Here is a 19,301-nt window from a genome sequence, read left to right on the forward strand (position 1 = left end):
ATGTCTCCCACAGTTCTAGAAATTGATTTTTGCTTGTGTCTTGTTTGAATTTTCATCATCTCGGGAAATTTACTCAAGTCTTCCAGCTGATAAATTTTTGGAAAGACTAATCCCAAATAACATGTTTCATACCATCCTCTAGGAAGACGGTAATATGCATTTCTTCCCCAAATATAGTAAATACCAGGCACTGGTGGATCCTGTCCATTCATCATAAAATCCCATTTGCTCTGGAACATAAAAACATGTCTTCACTCACTTGTTCCCACAAACACTCTATCATTCTTACTCCATGGCCTATATATACAAAGTTGTCCCACGTGCTCAGCATCCAAAGTTAATTTTCCATATTTAGTAATGTCAGTATAAGCATAATCAATCCCAGGCCTCTGACTAATCATTCCCTTATCTATCCTTGCCTTTATTTCTCTCCTTCTATCTTCTCTGTTATCCAAAACTTTCTTCTCTACAGGTGTTAGTAAACATGTTAAATTGTTACGGTGAGGTAATGCAGTGCCAAAAGTTAAAGTAGGCTCAAAGAAATCTCTCATAATAACTATGTTACTATCTTTGGCTATTCTATTCAAATAACCAATGACAGGAACAAACGAAAATACCATGTCATAATTTGAATAGAAATACTGAATATATTCTTCATTATAAAAGCGCGTTAGTAAGAAACTGCAGCTTATAGCATAAGTGACAGGCAAACTATGGTAAGTAGTTCCTTCTTCCACTGAAGTCTGAAACTGTGTACATACATAACAATCTTTTGCGTCCATCACCTCAACATACTCACGCAATAAGCGATAGAAAACATTGGAAGAAAGCTCTTTCTCTTCATGTATTTGACATCTATTCTAAACTTGTCTTTAGTTAGTGATGTAATAGATGTATCCAAAGAATTATTAATCTTTGCAGTATGGTTGGCTCCATTCGTCTCATAAACAATCACTCCTACAAATAACAATAAACACATTGACACACTCGCTACCACCAATCCAATACCTAAAATCCTACAACAGCTAATTCTACTGTTTTGGATATGAAAGTTTCTCATAGTCTCCATGGTCTCCAAAAAACAAAAAAACAAAAAAATAAAGTAAACAAAATCCAAAACAAAATCCCTCCTAAATTGTTTTTTTTTTCAATAGTTCATTGACTCAGGACAGTCTCTCTTTGTCAATTCTGGTATAGCAGCTTATCAAGTTCTGTTATATTTGTCTAATTCAGTTACTAATGCCTCTTTTAAGCATGACTTTCAGTTAATTTTCAATTTTTCACGCAAGATCTTTCTCATAATCTTCACGTACCAGAAGAAAAAATGTCAGTGTCTCTATCAAAACAATAACTAAAAAATTCTTCTTGCCATTCATTTGTAGTTACATATGCCCACTCTGGACCAGAATATTGCGTGCTTTCAACTCTTTTCCTTTTCAGTCTTACTGCTTTCTCCTTCACTGCTATTTTCTCCTTCATTCAACTCTTTTTCCTCCTGAATCGGTGGTACTACATTAATTCTTCCACCTTTTGAATTTTGCTCTGGCCACTTGTCTCCTTCCAATGTCTTCTTCGTTAACACTTTTCTCAAGATTGAGTCTTCACTTGACTTTGAACCTTTTTCTTCTGACGTTCCTGCAACTGGTTCAGGAAGAGTATAGTCCACTTGGGCAGGACTACCCTCAATTCCTTCTCCCAGTGGGGCCAGTCCTTTGTTCAGTTTGGTATGTCAAACCACCTGCTACTGAGGACACCCTCCTCTGAGCAGATCTTCTCTCAGCCAATTGTTTCTGATCACTCTCATCTGAGGACACCCTCCTCTGATCAGAATCTCTCTCGACCAATATTTCCCTTTCTTTATGAACCAACTCCTCTTCTACTCCGTCTGAAGATTGTTCAGTCTCTTCTGGGCCTTGTTCTTTCTCATCTGTTATAGGAGTAGGTACATCTCGATCATTCTCAGGATTCGGCTCTTCACTTTCTTGCTCTTTACTTGTAATGTTGTCAGCTGTCGGTAACCTCAACAGCTCCTCTTCTTGTTCTGTTGGATTATTCACTTTTCTTGTGTTACTGGCGTGCACCCAGTTCGGTAAACCTGCACACTTTACAGCTGTTGTTGTTGTGAAAATGACTTGGTAAGGCCCCTTCCACCATGGCTCCAGATAAAACTTCCTCACATGCTTCTGTATAATCACCAGCTCTCAAGTTGTGGCCTTGATCTTGTGTTTGTTGCACCGTTGTTGCTTCCACCTGATAAGAAAAAGACCGAACCACATCAGCCAGGCTTTTGCAATAATCTAGCACCATGTCATCTGTAATATTCACAAGTGCATTTGCAGGTATCGCTGGCAATCTCATTGCTGTCCCCATTAATATCTCATGAGGGGGACAACCCAGTCTTCTTATCAGGAGTACTTCTCATTGACATTAAGACTAGTGGTAAAGCATCTGGGCACTCTAAGTTTGTTGACATACACACCTTTGCCAATCGAGACTTTAAAGTTCCATTCATTTGCTCTACAAGTCCTCTCACACCAACTCTCTATAACCATGTGTGGGTTTTATGACTCACATCATATGGTTGAAGTACCTAATCTTTTTTATCCACTTTAACCATGTACTTGCTGTAATCAAATATGTAGATGGCCTTGTGGGCTCCAGCTGACTGACCCCAGTCATTGATCAGAGAAGTACTTTTATCATGAAGCATAGTAAGCTCATATACAACCTGCCGATTTAAGAACTTGACAGCAGGTAGTTTGTTGCAATGCAGTGCTGTGCTCTGGCCTTTTTGGAACTTCTTACACACAAGCTCCTGAGAAAATCCTTTGTGGTGCCTTCAGATTGTACTGCAGCCCTCAGTTACAGCTTGGTACAACTCATAGAACGGCTGGACGCCTCTACAAAAGTTACCACTTAAGGGATATAACTTTAATGAAGTGGAGTAATTGTGCAACCTCTCACACAATCATCACACTAATTCCTAAAGGGGGTGGGCAGCCTGCAAGATTTATTGTGGAGACCTCCCCTACATATACTCCCAAGTTGTATATGTAACCAGTACAGCTTTCACACAACATGTACATCTTGATGCTGGAACAAGCACTTACACTGTAGTGCCTGAACAGCAGTCACCTTGTGTATAGGATCAACAAGTCATTGACTGCTATATTTTTTCCATGAGTACAAACCTTTGAAAACTTGGCAGACACGTGTTCTGCTCTACCTCAGACTGAGAGAAAATGAAATGAAAGGAATGCAAAGAATGCAGCATTCTTTGTCTGAGTAATGCATTTATTAAGGCACTTCCCAAGTTTCATGAACGAAAAGAATAACATGAGCTTTTATTTCAATGCAGCAACCCAAGTGCAATTCTAAAAATAATCACAGCAGTAGAATAATGATGATCTCAGAAACAAAGAAAATGCAATACTCCAAGTATATATCTCTCTCTCTCTCTCTCTCTCTATATATATATATATATATATATATATATATATATATATATATATATAGAGAGAGAGATAGCAACTACGTATTCATGCATGCACACCGCAAATCAAACAATCCAAATTAAAAATGCATCACTGTGGGGCTTGACACCAACTTTATCCCTTTGCCTGCCAACTTCAGGTCGTGGAACCCTGGACAACTGAAATAGAAGGTAGACTAAACCTCAATGAGATTTATTTTCTGGGCAAGGCATCCCTTCCCAGATGAGTGCCTTCTTCCTCCAGTTGTCAAGCTTCCCCTACCTTATATACTTTAAACGAACGTAAGAGGAAGGTTCTATAAACCCCCCTTCCATCAAGTAAGTTGTTGTTCGAACGCCGGCCGTATCGGGTCGGTGTTGAAAGAACACACTAGAGACTGGCCAGATCCTAAGGTGTACTTCCAAGACTGAGCTGTACTCTGCTCTACCATAACATTCTTAGCCTGGTACATCCTTATCTCTGCTACGCCTCCCTATTATGCCCCCGTCCTTGGTGAGAAAAGAGCAAAAAACATGTTAAGCTGTGCGCTGAAAAATACCTGTGCCGCTAATGTGACAGTGTTTGAAGCTAAGCACAAAATGGAGTCAGTGGTCAAGATGGAGCCGGTGGTTAAATATAGATAGCATTACACTCCACCCTATGACCAGTGACTCTCATAACATACTGGTCTAAAATTAACCATTTTTGGTTTAAACATTGTGAGCAAATTAGGTATGCATTGTACACAGCAGCATAGCATATTATAATACAAATGACTACAAGTATTCCGCCTAAAATATTGCATAATTGCCTAAAATCCAGAAGCCAATTTAACAACCAGTCCCACCACCCTTTGTCTACATCCTGTTTTACTCCTTTCACCAATTCATGTAAAGTGTCAATATGGGACTAAATGGATTTAGCGTTGTCTGACATATTAAATAACACACACCTTCAGATTTCGAGCAACCATGATTGTGCTTTAACAGTAAATAATCAATAGTCGCCCGGTTCTGCAGTGCAGCTTTTCTAGTACCTCCTATGTCTAGTAACTCAGCTAAAGCAATGGAAGTATGGTTAATGTTCTTTGCCATTAAATATGCTAATTTGTTTATAATTCGAGTATTATAAACAACTAATCCTGGAACTCCTACAGTAGAAAGACTTAAGCTCATGTAGTCTGATTTAGATAATAATTGAATTTCAGAATCACAATCCCCGCTTAGTGGAAGTGTTTCTCTTGGATAGTGAGTATGTACAGAATGAAATGGAAACATCATGCATCCTAATCATGTAAAGGTACACGGTCCACCAGTTACATTAGCAGGAATGTATGTAAAAGTGGTATTTCCACAAGAGAATAACTATCCCACATGTAGTTTAATATGCTTGATGTGACTAGCAGCAGTCACAAAGTGAAGACACATGTTGTTGTCTACACTCTTGCACTGTTTATCTGTTCGATAGTAACCTAGAGTTTGTTGTTCCCATTGGATCTCTTGAGGACACCCCGTTGTTGCCTCTAGGTGCAGTTGAGCACATTTTCCGATGTGAGAATCATAGGTTATGCAATAACATACGTCTCTTGCAGTAATGTTGTAAGTAATCACTTGGGTCAAGTTTTCCTACTTTTCAATCATTGTTACTTGGCAAAACCTACAGTATTCACAGGGACTAAAATGGGATAACACTTCACTTTCCTGGACATCTCTATCTTTGTTGGTGACATTGAACATCTCCAGTAAAACTTTTGCAGGCCTGGGTATGGCCACTAGACGGGTAGATATAACACCCATAGTACTTGCATGGGAGCCATACAAAAATCCAACCGGTTGAGTATGACTCATGCCAGGTGTGTCCAAACATTTTCAGTCAAGTGCAGTCAAGGTGTACTTCCAAGACTGAGCTGTACCCTGCTCTATCATAACGTGATCAGCCTTGAGTATCCTTATCTCTACTACTACTCCCTGTTACGTTCCTGTCCTTGGTGAGAAAAGAGAGTATAACACATTAACAAGCTTTGTGCTGAAAAATACCTGCGCCACCAATGTGACTGTGTTTGAAGGTAAGCACAGAATGGAGTCAGTGGTCAAGATGGAGACAGTGGTTAAATACAGATAGCATTCAAAACAGGATACATTTTGAACAACCTTTAATGGTCTGGATGGTCCTTGGCTAATGCTGTAGAATTATCAGTGAAATACAGCACGCACTGCAGAATCTACTCATGACCAGTGCAAAGTTGAATGTTGGCCAAACCGTATGAGTAGGCCAAAAGGACTGTACAGTTGTTTTGGGCACAATTTCCATGTTAAGTGTAAGGCCCAGCATTTTTTTCAGCTTCAATTGACAACTGTCTCAAACATTACAAGGTTACAGACGTTTTCAAAATGCATATTTAGTCTAAAACAAACATTACAGATTCAGAATTTTATAGTACTCAATAAATTGCAAGGGTCGTCCTACTCCTATTCTTTGAAAAGAACAACTGTAAGGATTTTCTACGCCATAATGTTACCACACGACATACAACAAGTACCTGCTTTAAAACAAGACAAGCCCAGAAATGTAAAGCACAAATACAGTCCTTTTGTGGAAAGTTCCTCCAAGCCCCCACACACCCAACAAGTGGCAACTCGCCCCTCTGGACTGCTAAATCTCTGGAATGAGTTTATATTCATGGTAATATTGCACATACCCATCTTTAGCTCCTTGACATACATAGTGACAATTTAATTAGTGTCCACAGTGCATAATATCATGTTTAAAAATATTTGTTTTACTTAGTTTTAACCAGTGATTTAGCTTACCATAAGAAGCCCTAGCCAAAACCTCTTCCGTAATGGTATCAAGTTTCTTTACTGCACTGAAAGGCAATGCTGAATACCTACCCCTTCGTTTCCGCAGGTAAGAGCACAGCATATGATATACCTACTGCACCCTCCAACCACAGATGAAAAAATCTTGCCGTAAGAGATGGTTCCAAGAAAGCTACAATACTTGGTAAACCACTTTCATGATGCAGAAAAAGAGTCTGTTGCAGAAACCCTTTACCCATTGGCCAACCTCGTCAGGTAGTTATTAATAAAGTACCATTCTGTCAGTCTGACACTCCTCTGCATCACAGCCTTATCTACGAGCAGCACCCAAACTGGAGCACTTTTCTAGGTCTCATGCATACCATTCTAGGCTTCTGAAGTGGGTCATGTTGTAAATGTGCTCCATCACACATATAAGTCTGGTTTGCGGCAGAATAGTCAATGAATGCACTGTGCTTCAGCGTTATACCAATGTTAGCACTATGCTATGTAAATGACAAAATTAATATTGCACAAAAAATGTCAAAATCCCAAAACATTGCTACATGCCTCGAAAACTCTTGAGAGAGGCTATACCAGTGTTTGCAAGAATGCAGAACCTGTGCACACATCTCCACTGCTATTGCTCTACAGTTCAGAACTCTTAAGACCTGAAGAGTTACCTCACGTGCAGTGATGGATTATGGGCCACAGCTCTGTCAACCCTAGCTGTCATTACTTTGTGAAGGCAATTACAATGCTTTCTGCTTTGGAACCGCAGTACCTCTACACAGCACTAAAGTGTAGTGTCCATAATGCACTTTGTCTCCTCTAAATGAAGAGTTTTGAAGAATTATGTTGAACATTTGAAGGCAATTGACAGATAAAGTGTTACTTATTTACGATATTTCCATCCAGGGAAGAAAAAGGCCTATTGATGGAAAGTGGTGGCTATAGTCTCCCTCAAACCACTAAAGTGATTGATACACAGTTCTTTTAAGTCTGAATTCATATTGATGTGTTATATCTGAAACTTTTAGGAGTTTGTGGTGAGTGTGATCTGAAAGAGAAACAACTACCTTAATTCCAAGCTCTATATTACCCAAGTCTCCCCAAATTAAATCATAATAACAAACAAGGCAGGCACTCGGCGTTCAGTTTGGTGTAATTGGTGGTCGTTTTTTGTATAACAAAAATATTGATAAGGAAGAGCAATTTAGAATTTGAAATTTCTGATTCAATTATGTGACTCATTCTTTTGCACAAACTACTGAAATCTGTTGGTCTATGGCTTTTCTTCAGATAATCTTAATTCAGAGCAAACTAAGATCTTGTATTGTTTTACACAAAATATTTTGACAAAAGTATGATTCCATCATGACATGAATTGCTTTTATTTCATTAATACACACCTTAATGAAATATTATGGAAATTCTTTTTATGTTTTATAATCAGTGCATGTTTTACTTGTACAAAGTATTTACCCAACAGATAATAGAGATTTACATATCTTTAACTGTGACAGGAGGAAGAGACACTATCACATTAACTGATCCCACACTTCCAGTAATGCAGAGGCCAAAATCACCACTGCTAGCAGTCATTGACAAAAATCCCCAACTGAAAATGCAGAGCCAAGAAGGTGAGTATATCTGCAGTCAAGCTATAGCAGTGTTAATTCTTGTTGAGCCAGTTATAGATACCTTTTATATGAAGTCACAATTGTATGTAGTCACTTTTTTTGATAAAGTTACAGTGCAAGTAGCAAGACACTTCAGCAGCAGTGTTGTCTGAATATAGGGCCTGATGTACGTAGCTTTTTATTGGTCCCAATCGGGCAGTTGGCAACCAGAAAAAAGCATTTCCCTATGTACAAACCCAAATTTGCGATGTGGTAATCTACTGAATTGCAAAATGGGTTTCCGACTCACTATTAGAAAGGGGCACGCCAAGGGCGTCCCTTCCTAATAGCGACTTTCAGTGGTAGGTATGATTGTTTTGTGACCATGAATTCGGTTGCAACACACTCGCAGTTACAACCAATTTCAGATTGTATGTATGATCGTTTTGTGATAATGAATGCGGTCGCAAAACACGATCGCAGTTACCACCAATTTCAAAGTGGTGGTAACGCATGCGCAGACAAGAAGAGGTCCCTGCTCTTGTGAATGCAAGAAGAGGTCCTCTTCTTCTTTGTGAATGCATGCAAGAACGTTTTTCAAGAGCAGGCAGTGGTCCCAAAGACCGATGCCTACTCTTAAAAAATAAAACTGAAATGTTTCATATGTTTAATTTTTTGCTTTTTTGCTTTAAGGAAAACGAGCTGCATTTAAAAAAAAAAAAAGATTGCTATATTTAAAAGCAGTCACAGACATGATGGTCTTCTGACACCAGCAGGCCACTATCCCTGTGATTTTTGCGATTCTCAGTGGATTGCAAATAGCGACCTGCCTCATTAATATTAATGAAGTAGGTCTATTTTCGACCCACTGGGAATCAATCGCAAGGGAAACTCAGTTGAGTTTTCTACATTTGGAATTGAGATTTCCTAATTGCAATTCGCATTAAATCGCAATTAGGAAATCACAATTCCAAACATTCGTACCTGTGGCCCCAGGTTTCATCAGCCTACATTTCCATAAGTTATTGTATGCAGTCACAGTTCTACATGAAATTAAAACAGAATCTGAGGGAAAAGGATGACATTATCTGTGTTGAAAACATTTGTTTCAATAGAAAACAGTTCACCTCATGTTTGCAATATCAGCGATCTGTTGTTCCACTAGTGTAGAAGGTAGTGTTAGCGCTACACCTGGTCGTACAACGCACTATTCAAATATATGCAGGCATTTATTGGATTGTATTACTTTTATAGACCTTTATTTCCTCATAATCTCAGTCTACCTGAGTACCATGATACTTTAGAAAATGCATTTTAGTAATTCCATCATACGATATGTACTTTGCCCAGCTGTTTTATATCATGCCTGCATGTCACCTTGTATTTATTTTGTATTACTGAGTACAGACAAAACGTCACAACCGTTATAAGCGAGGCCTTTTCCTTAAACTAGACAGTATTAAGAGATGTTTTATGCTTGGCCTAGTGACAGCTTTAACTGTAAGATTTTCTGAAATTGGCACTAACCATAAATAAAGGGTCACTCACCTACTCTGTTGTAATGTTATTGAAATACACAGTTAACATACTTAAATTCTAATTTTGTGGTTCCAAAATAGCGAATCTGTAGAAATTGCTATTTGGGAATTGCAAAATGGAATGTATGTATCTGCGATTTCCTAATAGCAATCCCAACGGATTCGCTTTTAGGAAATTGCAAATTAGGAAATCGCTGAATTGTGATTTCCTAATCGGTAATCGCACAGCTAACACATATGGGCCATGGAAATCACAGATTAAAACCAAAAAATTGTGGAATTGAAGAATCTCATTAAACTCGTTGGTCGAAATGAAAGTTCATTCCGTCTCCGTCTGAAAAAGGAATGAGAATGGATCTTCTGTTTTATGCAGGTCTGTTAATCGTCACCTCCTTCACGCTGACCCAGGGAATGGGTTAAGAGTGATGTGACATGTATGCTAATGCATCCGAGGACATATTTATATAATTGACAGTTGCACAGAAGCACGTACACGTTTCAAATGTTTATAGTTAGAAAAGATCAACCACCGCAGTTTCATTTAACAGCCTTCTTTAAAGTGGCCACGTAAAGACTTCAACTATCGACCTGCCGAGATAAACATGATTTCATGATTCTTTGTTATTTCTAAGACAACAAAAAAATGTCCGTGAGAATCTCTTCCTCTAATGAAGGTTGTAGTTCTGACAAGAGACTCGAGCAGCAGTTATTACCTGCGTGAGTGACTGCTGCTATGCTAGAGTGCAATGCACGTAGATCATTCAGCGGATGACGTAAAGGTGCGGGGGCCCCTGGAGATGTACAGTAATGAAAGCTGGAGCAAGTGAAGCACAGGTGCTGGGGGTTTCATGTATTATTGAAACAGAACCAACCTCGTTTTAAAAAATTTGTCATTTTTTCTGGAAAGAGGACCTCACATTAGTTAGAATCATCATAATTGGGGTGGGGGGATACCGGTGTTGTAAGAAGACAAGGAGCAAAGCAAACCTGCAACTAAATACTGCAATTTTTGGAGGAATCTTGCGGTATTCAATCTCACTCACAGAATAAAAAAATAAATGTTTTGTTTACATAAGGAAATACGTTATGTATAATGTCTCGTGGAATGTATGCATTTTCGATCCAGATGGTGTTTAAATGTGAACGGTTGCTTACTGAAGAAACAAAAGTGTGTTCTAGAAGTGTTCACGCGAACTGGAGTGAATGTATGTGTGACATTTATGGTTTTACTACAACAAATATAAATAACGCTGCTAAGATGCTGTAGTTGCCATTTACCACTCAGCTGGGGACCTTTACCTCAATCCAACCAAACACCAGCACATGATTCCCCTCAGCCAATTTGATGCCCACTCACTGAATAACATTCAGGGGGTTATTCTAACTTTGGAGGAGGTGTTAATCCGTCCCAAAAGTGACGGAAAAGTGACGGATTTACCACCAGCCGTATTACGAGTCCATTATATCCTATGGAACTCGTAATACGGCTGGTGGTATATCCGTCACTTTACCGTCACTTTTGGGACGGATTAACACTCCTCCAAAGTTAGAATAACCCCCTCAGTCCCTTCCTAATTACCACTTGCCGTGCATTTGTTGTGCAAATAACTAATTCACTGCCTACCATCCATTAGCGGATGCCCCTATGAACAGTGAGTAACTCTTCTGGTCAGAGGAATATGATCAACTGGATGGCTATGTAAATGTGTATGGTAGGTTTGAATGTTTTTTTCAGTGAGCATTCACAGGGACAATGTTCGAGGAGTATTGTGTTGGTAGTTTCAATTAAGGGCTTGAAGTCTAATGATTGGCAAAAACGTTGTTACAGATTTTAACATATTATCAAGACCCTTAAAGAAGAAAACAATATTTTCTGCGGGTACGTTAAATGGCCAACAATGGGGGCCAGGAATAGCAGGGTGATAGCAATGGAAGTTTATTTCTGATAGTAGCAGCAGTTTTTATGGCTGCGCGCACAAGCGCTGTGGCCCCTGTTGTAGTCTCTCTGTGGGCCGTTAACCACGCCCATCACTTTCATTGGTTCGGGGGCTTGCCTTTTGAAATTCGCTTGATTTCATTAGTGAAAGGCATGCATACGTCATGCCTTTTCTAATGTTAAGCCCGCCTCAACCGCATCGGCCAACTACTGAAAACATACGAGGCTCCATGTTTTCCGTATGGCTTCTGAACTACTTTTCCTTTTATTTCATATGCAGGGCAGTCTCGCTGGGCAGTAATCAAGCGTTTTTCATGACTACCAGTTTAATTCTATTGCTTATCCTAGCGCTCCTTGGCGAATTAAAGGTTTTACACTGCGCAATTGCACTCTTTTTTTTTTAATTATTATTATTTATTTACATTTTTTTTCCTTGTTGCTAGTGCCAAAATCTTTAGATGCCAAAAACTAAATAAACATAGCTAGAAGGAGGTGCTATGCACGAGCCAAAATCTGTGCACTGCCTGGAAGCTGCTTCGGGAAAGAAAGTATTTAGAAATGTGGTCTAATTCCCCTTTTTAACATCCTTAAAAGGTGCTTCACAGGCCGCCAGCAGTCATGGTTCAGAGAAAGGCCATGCTGTGGTGGCACAAACGGTGCCAGGAAACCTCACTGAAGTGCAAGAGGCCGATTCACTAAAGCTCCATTCCACAGCTATACGCCTGCAATACTATTTTCGGCCTAAAAAATATTATCACAGACGAGAGTGGTGAAAAGAATTCTAAAGATGAATTAATATTACTTTACATAAACATATCCCACCTTGATTGCACACACAGCTGTCCTGCACTTATTAACTTAATTTCCAGCGGTTTTTGTCTTACTGTTATTCTGATGTGATTGCAATAATATAGTGCTTCATACCTACGGCGAGGGTCAAGGCGCATTAGCGGGCTATGCTGATGGGGAAAGTTTGGTTGTCTAATTCCAGTGCTTACTTTCCTATGCCCGTCATAGCTTTTTCAAAGTTTGGCAAAGGGGCGCATTATGGTCACTAGATTAAAACAATTTTAAGAACTGGGTTGGAGGGCAGGATGCACCTTGAAAGCTTCACATGTACTTGCTTTGCCAAAGGAGCGCTTGCATTGCTCAGTATGCATCTTCAAATGCACAATATTGTAAGCTCCACAAAGTGATTCCATTTTTTTGTAATTAGTTCTTTCCCATCTTGGAAAGGGAAGCCCTCATTCCCACTCTTTCTTAGCGCTGTGTTGTGCTACTCATGTTTTTTTAACCTTCATTTCTATTTGTGGTGTGGCATGCCGCCCTCTGCAGGATCCGGTTCAGTGCATAACAAGGGGCAGGGATGAAGCATCCTTGTTTCTGTTCTGTAATGTTCCTGTCTATGGATTTTTAGTTAAAAAATGATGTGAAGACGCATGCGGGGCACTTTATATGTCCAAGAAAGTCTCATTAACTGCATTGGCCAGTTATTCCATTTTGGTTCTAGAAAGACACCCTCACTCTCTCGTGTTGGAACAGGATAATGGACGATCATTGACAATGGACAGTGCTGACCGAGACGGTGTCCACAAATGGCTTACAAAATTCTTCTGTAAGTTACCAGGCCTGTTTCCAGTTTTTTTTAGAGGGATTACGAGGCCATCACATTTCTGGTGATGAAAATATTTATTCATTTATCATTTCCCACCACCTTTTTATCCAGGATTCACACGCTTCCAGTAGGTAAGACATGTTTCTACGTTACTTTCTCTGAAGAACATCATTATGTTACTTCACACCAAGGTCTTATCTCGTTCTAGAACGGTACCTCTACTGAAAGTTAGGGCTGAAATATTTCAGAGCCACTCTGATCTTGTGTCTCACTCCACTCCTGCGGGTGATGCTGAATTCTTCTTCACCCTTAGCTATGGCCTGCCGAACGCAACACTTTACTTGAACCATCACCTATAATTTACAGTTTGGCAGCAAATCGTCCTTTTTAGGTGAAGCATAGCAGCGCACAAGCAGTGCATTTTCCGACGTATTGATATGTATCTGGGCTTTTAACCACGCCTACCGCACGCCCATCACTATCACTCGTTCATGGGCTTGCCTTTCAAAAATCCTTTGTTTTAATTGGTAAGTGCTTTACGTTTGTCCCTCCTTGGGGCAGTTTTGTTACCGCCTTGGCCATCGATCCTGTTACATGGATAATTGCGCTCTTTCCAATAGCTTTGACTGTGAGCAAACTTCTTTTTCCTTTTGTGTGTCTCCTTCGCGCTCATGGCGGCAGTGGCGCTTTAAATCGCTCGCTTATGTCAACTGTTTTACTTTTTATTTTTAGTTTGTGTGGGAAGAAAAGTCCAGTTAAGACTTTACAACGCTAATAGCTCTAATTTGAGCAAACGCGAGACTCATTGCATTGCAAATGCTTGTTTAATTGGGCTGTTAGCACAAGTGTAAGCTCTGCACACATGCTGTACAAAATGACTAGCCAGACAAGCACTGAAGGAAATGACAACACAGCTCTGCACACTCAGTTATGAACAGATGCATTAAATGTCAGCACAGAGGGTGTAACTATGTTCATGCATTCCCTCAAGCTTATTACACTATACATGAACACTTTTGTAACTGACCGTAACAAATACACATATTTGCCATATATTTTTTTTTAAATAAATAATTTAGAGCATATATAAATACCTGGATATACCTACGCATGCCTTTACTACTAATATGAGTTCTTACAGGAAAGTAAGAACACCTGCTCTTACTTACCTGTGAACAAGGCATGCTGTTGCAGAAACGCTTCAGGATTTTTTGTCTTGCTGCTCAGAAATGCTATTAAATGCTTGGATTTTAACATGGACTGGTGCCTGGGCATTTCGAGTTTGGGAGATATTTTCTGTGGGATGCTTCGCCCCAGTAACCCAGGCCGCCCTGCAGGGTCTGTGGCTCCTTACGGAGCAGGAGGTGAGAATGATAGTTTTATGGAAGGGGACCGACCCACTCACCTTCATGCAAACAAGGCATTTATCCGAGAAATATATTGTGATGGAGGGGAGCAAGGGATAGGAGGGAGACAGTGTGCCTCTCCTCTTACTTTTCATGTATTCCTTGTATTGCTGTTATCATGCTGGGAAGCAACTGTAAAAGCAAGTGGACTATCAAGTAATGGATGCCTAATGCACATAAGAACATTTGTATGGTGAACTGAAGTGCCTGTGACGCTATTGCAGCTACATGGAAATTAAGCGCCCCAGTTCAGGAAGTTATTTATATGGAACTGTGCATTATGGGAGTTGGAGTTTGATTATTGAAGTCACATGACTGTATTTAAAAAGCACTGGCTCACTCACACCTGCTCTTACTCACCTGTGAACAAGGCATGCTGTTGCCGAAACGCGTCAGGATTTTTTGTCTTGCTGCTCAGAAATGCTATTAAATGCTTGGATTTTAACATTGACTGGTGCCTGGGCATTTCGAGTTTGGGATATATATATATATATATATATAGATATCTAGTGTTGGGCTCGGAGTGTTACAAGTTGTTTTTCTTCGAAGAAGTCTTTTTGGAGTCACGGGATCGGGTGACTCCTCCTCTCGGCTTCAGTGCGCATGGGCATCGACTCCATTGGAAAACTTTAGAAAACCTACTTATTCGTCGGTATTGTTTTGATCGCGTTTACCATCTAGCATCGAACCAGTAGTACTGTTGAAACCTTCATCTTGCCCTTTGGGGCACGTGAGCGCCCAACTTGGGCCTGTTCGGGCCTACCGCGTGGAGAGCCTGATGGATCCGACTCCATTCCGATTGCTGCCCTCGGTGCCACGTGAAGTACCCCTATACAGACCTGGTTTGTAATTTGTGCCTATCTCCAGACCATTGGAAGGAAGATTGCGAGGCCTATCGATAATTTCGATTAAAGAAGACCCTGAGGGATGCAGAGCCCGAAGACTTGAAATGGCGCCAAAGAGCACCGAACATCTTGACGTCATGGAGGATGAGCAGGTGCAGACAGCAGTCTCCATCCGAGACACTGACTCCGAAAAGGAATCGGAAGACGACAGGCCCATCACAGCTGGCCAGCATGTGAGTACGTTTGCCCCTACACCCCTGCTGAAAAAAACATTTGAAGGCCTTGGGTACACCACTGCCGGAAAGCCATGGTTCGGCCTGAAAAAAGACTGTTGGCGACCGACCTTCGTCCACCTCGGAGTCGAGTAAATCAATTAAAACCTCCACTTCAGACTCCGGTAAAAGACCCTATTCCTCAGAGTCGAAAATTCGGCAGTTGGTTTCGGAGCTGATACACACTTCGGAGCCGAAAAAACCCTCATATACAGAGGAAGAGGGACTTTCGAGAAAATTAAAGCAAATCTCAAAGCCCATGATGGACTCTCATAAGACGTCTGAAGAAGAGAACCAATACTAGAGGTTATGGATGAGAGACAATCGATAATCCATATACATAAGGAGACAGGATGAATCATCACTGCACCTCCTTTAAAAAACAAAAGAAATCTGGCTTTCCAAGAGGAGTTAGACTCTGTTCGACCACCAGCAAAAGTGCAAAAACAAAAGGAGAAACCAGCACCTCTCCATACTTCTCCTCCTCACTCTCCGCAGCTTTCTTTTTCACCTCATAATAGCCCACCACCATTGCCTTCTCCAACACATTCATTATACTCACATGGAGATACAGTAGACCCATGGGATCTCTATGACCCGGATCCCATCCCGGACAATGATCCAGACCTTTACCCATCTAAACCTTCTCCTCCAGAAGACACCACTGCCTACACCCAAGTAATATCTAGGGCAGCAGCTTATCATGGAGTGGTTATACATTCTAAACCCCTGGAAGAAGACTTTTTATTTAACACACTGTCTTCTACTCATTCCAGATACCAGGGGTTCCCAATGTTACTTGGAATGGTTAAACATGTGGACCACGTTTTTAATGAACTTGCCAAAGCTAGGATCATCACCCCTAGAATTGATGAAAAAAGTATAAGCCTGCTCTTACTGACCCAGACTATATCACTCATCAGGTCCCTCCAGACTCAGTAGTAGTCAGTGCGGCAAGGAAAAGGGCAAACAGCCAGTCATCAGGAGACGCACCTCCTGATAAGGAGAGTAGAAAATTTGATGCAGCTGGGAAAAGAGTTGCCACACAAGCAGCAAACCAATTGAGAATTGCCAATTCTCAGGCACTTCTAGCCAGATATGACAGGGCCCATTGGGACAAAATGCAAGATCTTATACAGCATCTCCCAAGGGAGCATCAAAAAAGAGCACAACAGGTGGTGCAAGAGGGACAAGCTATCATCAATAACCAGGTAAGATCTTGCCTGGATGCTGCTGGTACAGCTGCAAGGAGTGTCAATACGGCCATCACAGTTAGCAGACATGCATGGCTATACTCCTCTGGTTTTAAACCAGAAATTCAACAGGCAATACTTAATATGCCTTTTGACAAGAAAAATCTGTTTGGTCCAGGAGTAGACACTACTATTGAAAAACTGAGGAAGGACTCAGATACTGCAAAAGCAATGGGGGCTTTATACACCACATCATATAGAGGCTCTTTTGGCAGACTACAGTTTAGAGGAGGGTTTAAACCACAATCCTCTGAGTCTTCCACCTCCCAAACAAAACAGGGACAACAAACCCAATACCAGAGAGGTGGGTTTAGAGGATCCTATAGAGGACAATATTTCAGGAGCAGGGGTAAATTTCAAACCTCAAAGCAAACCACAACACAACCTAAACAGTGACTTCCTTCCACTCCACACTTCTCCTATGGGGGGAAGACTACAGCAGTTCCACTCTCATTGGCAAAATATCTCCAAAAACAATTGGTTATTATCAATTATCCGCAATGGCTTTTGCCTAGAATCAATCTCCACCCTTCCAAACATTCCACCAAGATACCACAGGTTGTCCCCAGAACACACTGTCCTGTTGCAACAAGAGGTACAATCTCTACTATTAAAACGAGCAATAGAATTGGTTCCACATTCTCAGTAAGGGACAGGAGTATACTCACTATACTTCCTCATTCCCAAAAGAGACAGCACTCTTAGGCCCATTTTAGACCTCAGGCCACTCAATCTATACATCCGCTCAGAACATTTTCACTTGGTAACTCTGCAAGATGTCATTCCACTACTACAAAAACAAGATTACATGACTGCTTTAGACCTCAAAAATGCATATTTCCACATACTCATCCATCCAGCTCACAGAAAATACCTCAGGTTTGTCATAGCAGGAAAACATTACCAGTTCAAAGTGTTGCCATTCGGCATAACAACAGCTCCAAGAGTGTTCACAAAATGTCTAGCAGTAGTAGCAGCCTACTTAAGAAGACAGCACATCCACGTCTTTCCATATCTAGACGACTGGCTAATAAAGTCAAACAATTTTACACAATGCCAACAACAGACTCGTTATGTGATAGAAACCTTGCATACCCTAGGTTTCACTCTCAATTATCAAAAATTGCATCTTCAACCAGCACAAGTACAACCTTATCTAGGTGCTATCCTAAATACACAAAAAGCCCTAGCTTATCCAACTACACAAAGGATTACAATCTTTCCAAAATCTCATACCACACAAACAGCAAAATCAACAATATACTGTAAAGTTTATCATGAGGATCCTAGGAATGAAGGCATCTTCCATAGCCATAGTTCCACATGCAAGACTAAACATGAGGCCCTTACAACAGTGCATCTCACAACAATGGTCTCAGGCACACGGTCAACTTCAGGATCTAGTGTTGATAGACTGTCAAACACCTATGTCCCTTCAATGGTGGAGTCGCAGCAATCCAATGAAGGGGCGGTCATTCCAAGACCCTGTGCCTCAGACCATAATCACAACAGACGCATCAATGATCGGTTGGGGAGCTCGCCTCAACAATCAGACCATTCAAGGTCAATGGGATGCACAACAGAAACAGCTTCGTATAAACCACCTAGAACTATTAGCTGCATTTCTTGCTCTAAAAGCGTTTCAACCTCTTCTCAAACAGAAGACTGTTCTCATAAAAACAGACAATATGACAACCATGTATTACCTCAACTAACAGGGCGGAACACACTCATCTCAGCCGTCCCTGCTAGCCCAAACAATATGGAAATGGGCAATTCACAATCACATTCATCTATTAGCACAATACATTCCAGGGATAGACAATCAGCTGGCAGATCTTCTAAGCAGAAATCACCAACAGACACACAAATGGGAGATTCACTCCCAAGTACTTCAAAAGTACTTTCAAAGTGGGGAACACCAGAGATAGATCTATTCGCAACAAGCGAAAACGTAAATTGCCTAAACTTCACATCCAGACACCCACATCCTCTATCCAAGGGCAATGCTCTATGGATCAATTGGTCAGGGATATTTGCTTACGCTTTTCCCCCTCTCCCACTCCTTCCCTTTCTGGTCAGCAAACTGCGTCAAACATCACTCACCATGATTCTAATAGCACCAACATGTCACGCCAGCACTGGTACACAACACTCCTAGATTTGTCTGTAGTACCCCATTCCAAACTCCCAAACAGACCAGATTTATTAACCCAGAACAAAGGTCAAATCAGGCATCCAAATCCCAATGCTCTCAATCTAGCAATTTGGCTCCTGAAGTCCTAGAATTTGGTTACCTACAACTTCCACCAGAATGTATGGAAGTAATTAAACAAGCACGTAAACCTACTATTAGACAGTGGAAAAGATTTGTATACTGCTGCCAATCTAAAAACACTGACCCACTTACAGCATCCATACAATATATTGTATGTTATTTACTTCATTTGCAAAAGTCAAATTTGGCTTTCTCATTCATCGAAATACATCTCACTGCAACATATGCATACTTACAGAATATTCAATATACTTCTCTGTTCAGA

General features: G+C 40.7%; 1 protein-coding gene across 4 annotated transcripts in view; it reads left to right on the forward strand.

Annotated features, from left to right (window-relative positions):
- CCDC149 (coiled-coil domain containing 149) overlaps positions 1-19,301 on the forward strand; it is a 315,035-nt gene that overhangs the window by 271,307 nt on the left and 24,427 nt on the right. For all 4 annotated transcript variants that reach the window (XM_069202164.1, XM_069202165.1, XM_069202167.1 and 1 more), the window contains one exon: positions 7,798-7,914. In XM_069202164.1, the coding sequence (XP_069058265.1) occupies positions 7,798-7,914 (117 nt within the window). The remainder of the gene's footprint in view (positions 1-7,797; positions 7,915-19,301) is intronic.

This window comes from Pleurodeles waltl, chromosome 1_2, assembly GCF_031143425.1.
Source record: "Pleurodeles waltl isolate 20211129_DDA chromosome 1_2, aPleWal1.hap1.20221129, whole genome shotgun sequence".
NCBI classification, from domain to species: domain Eukaryota; kingdom Metazoa; phylum Chordata; class Amphibia; order Caudata; family Salamandridae; genus Pleurodeles; species Pleurodeles waltl.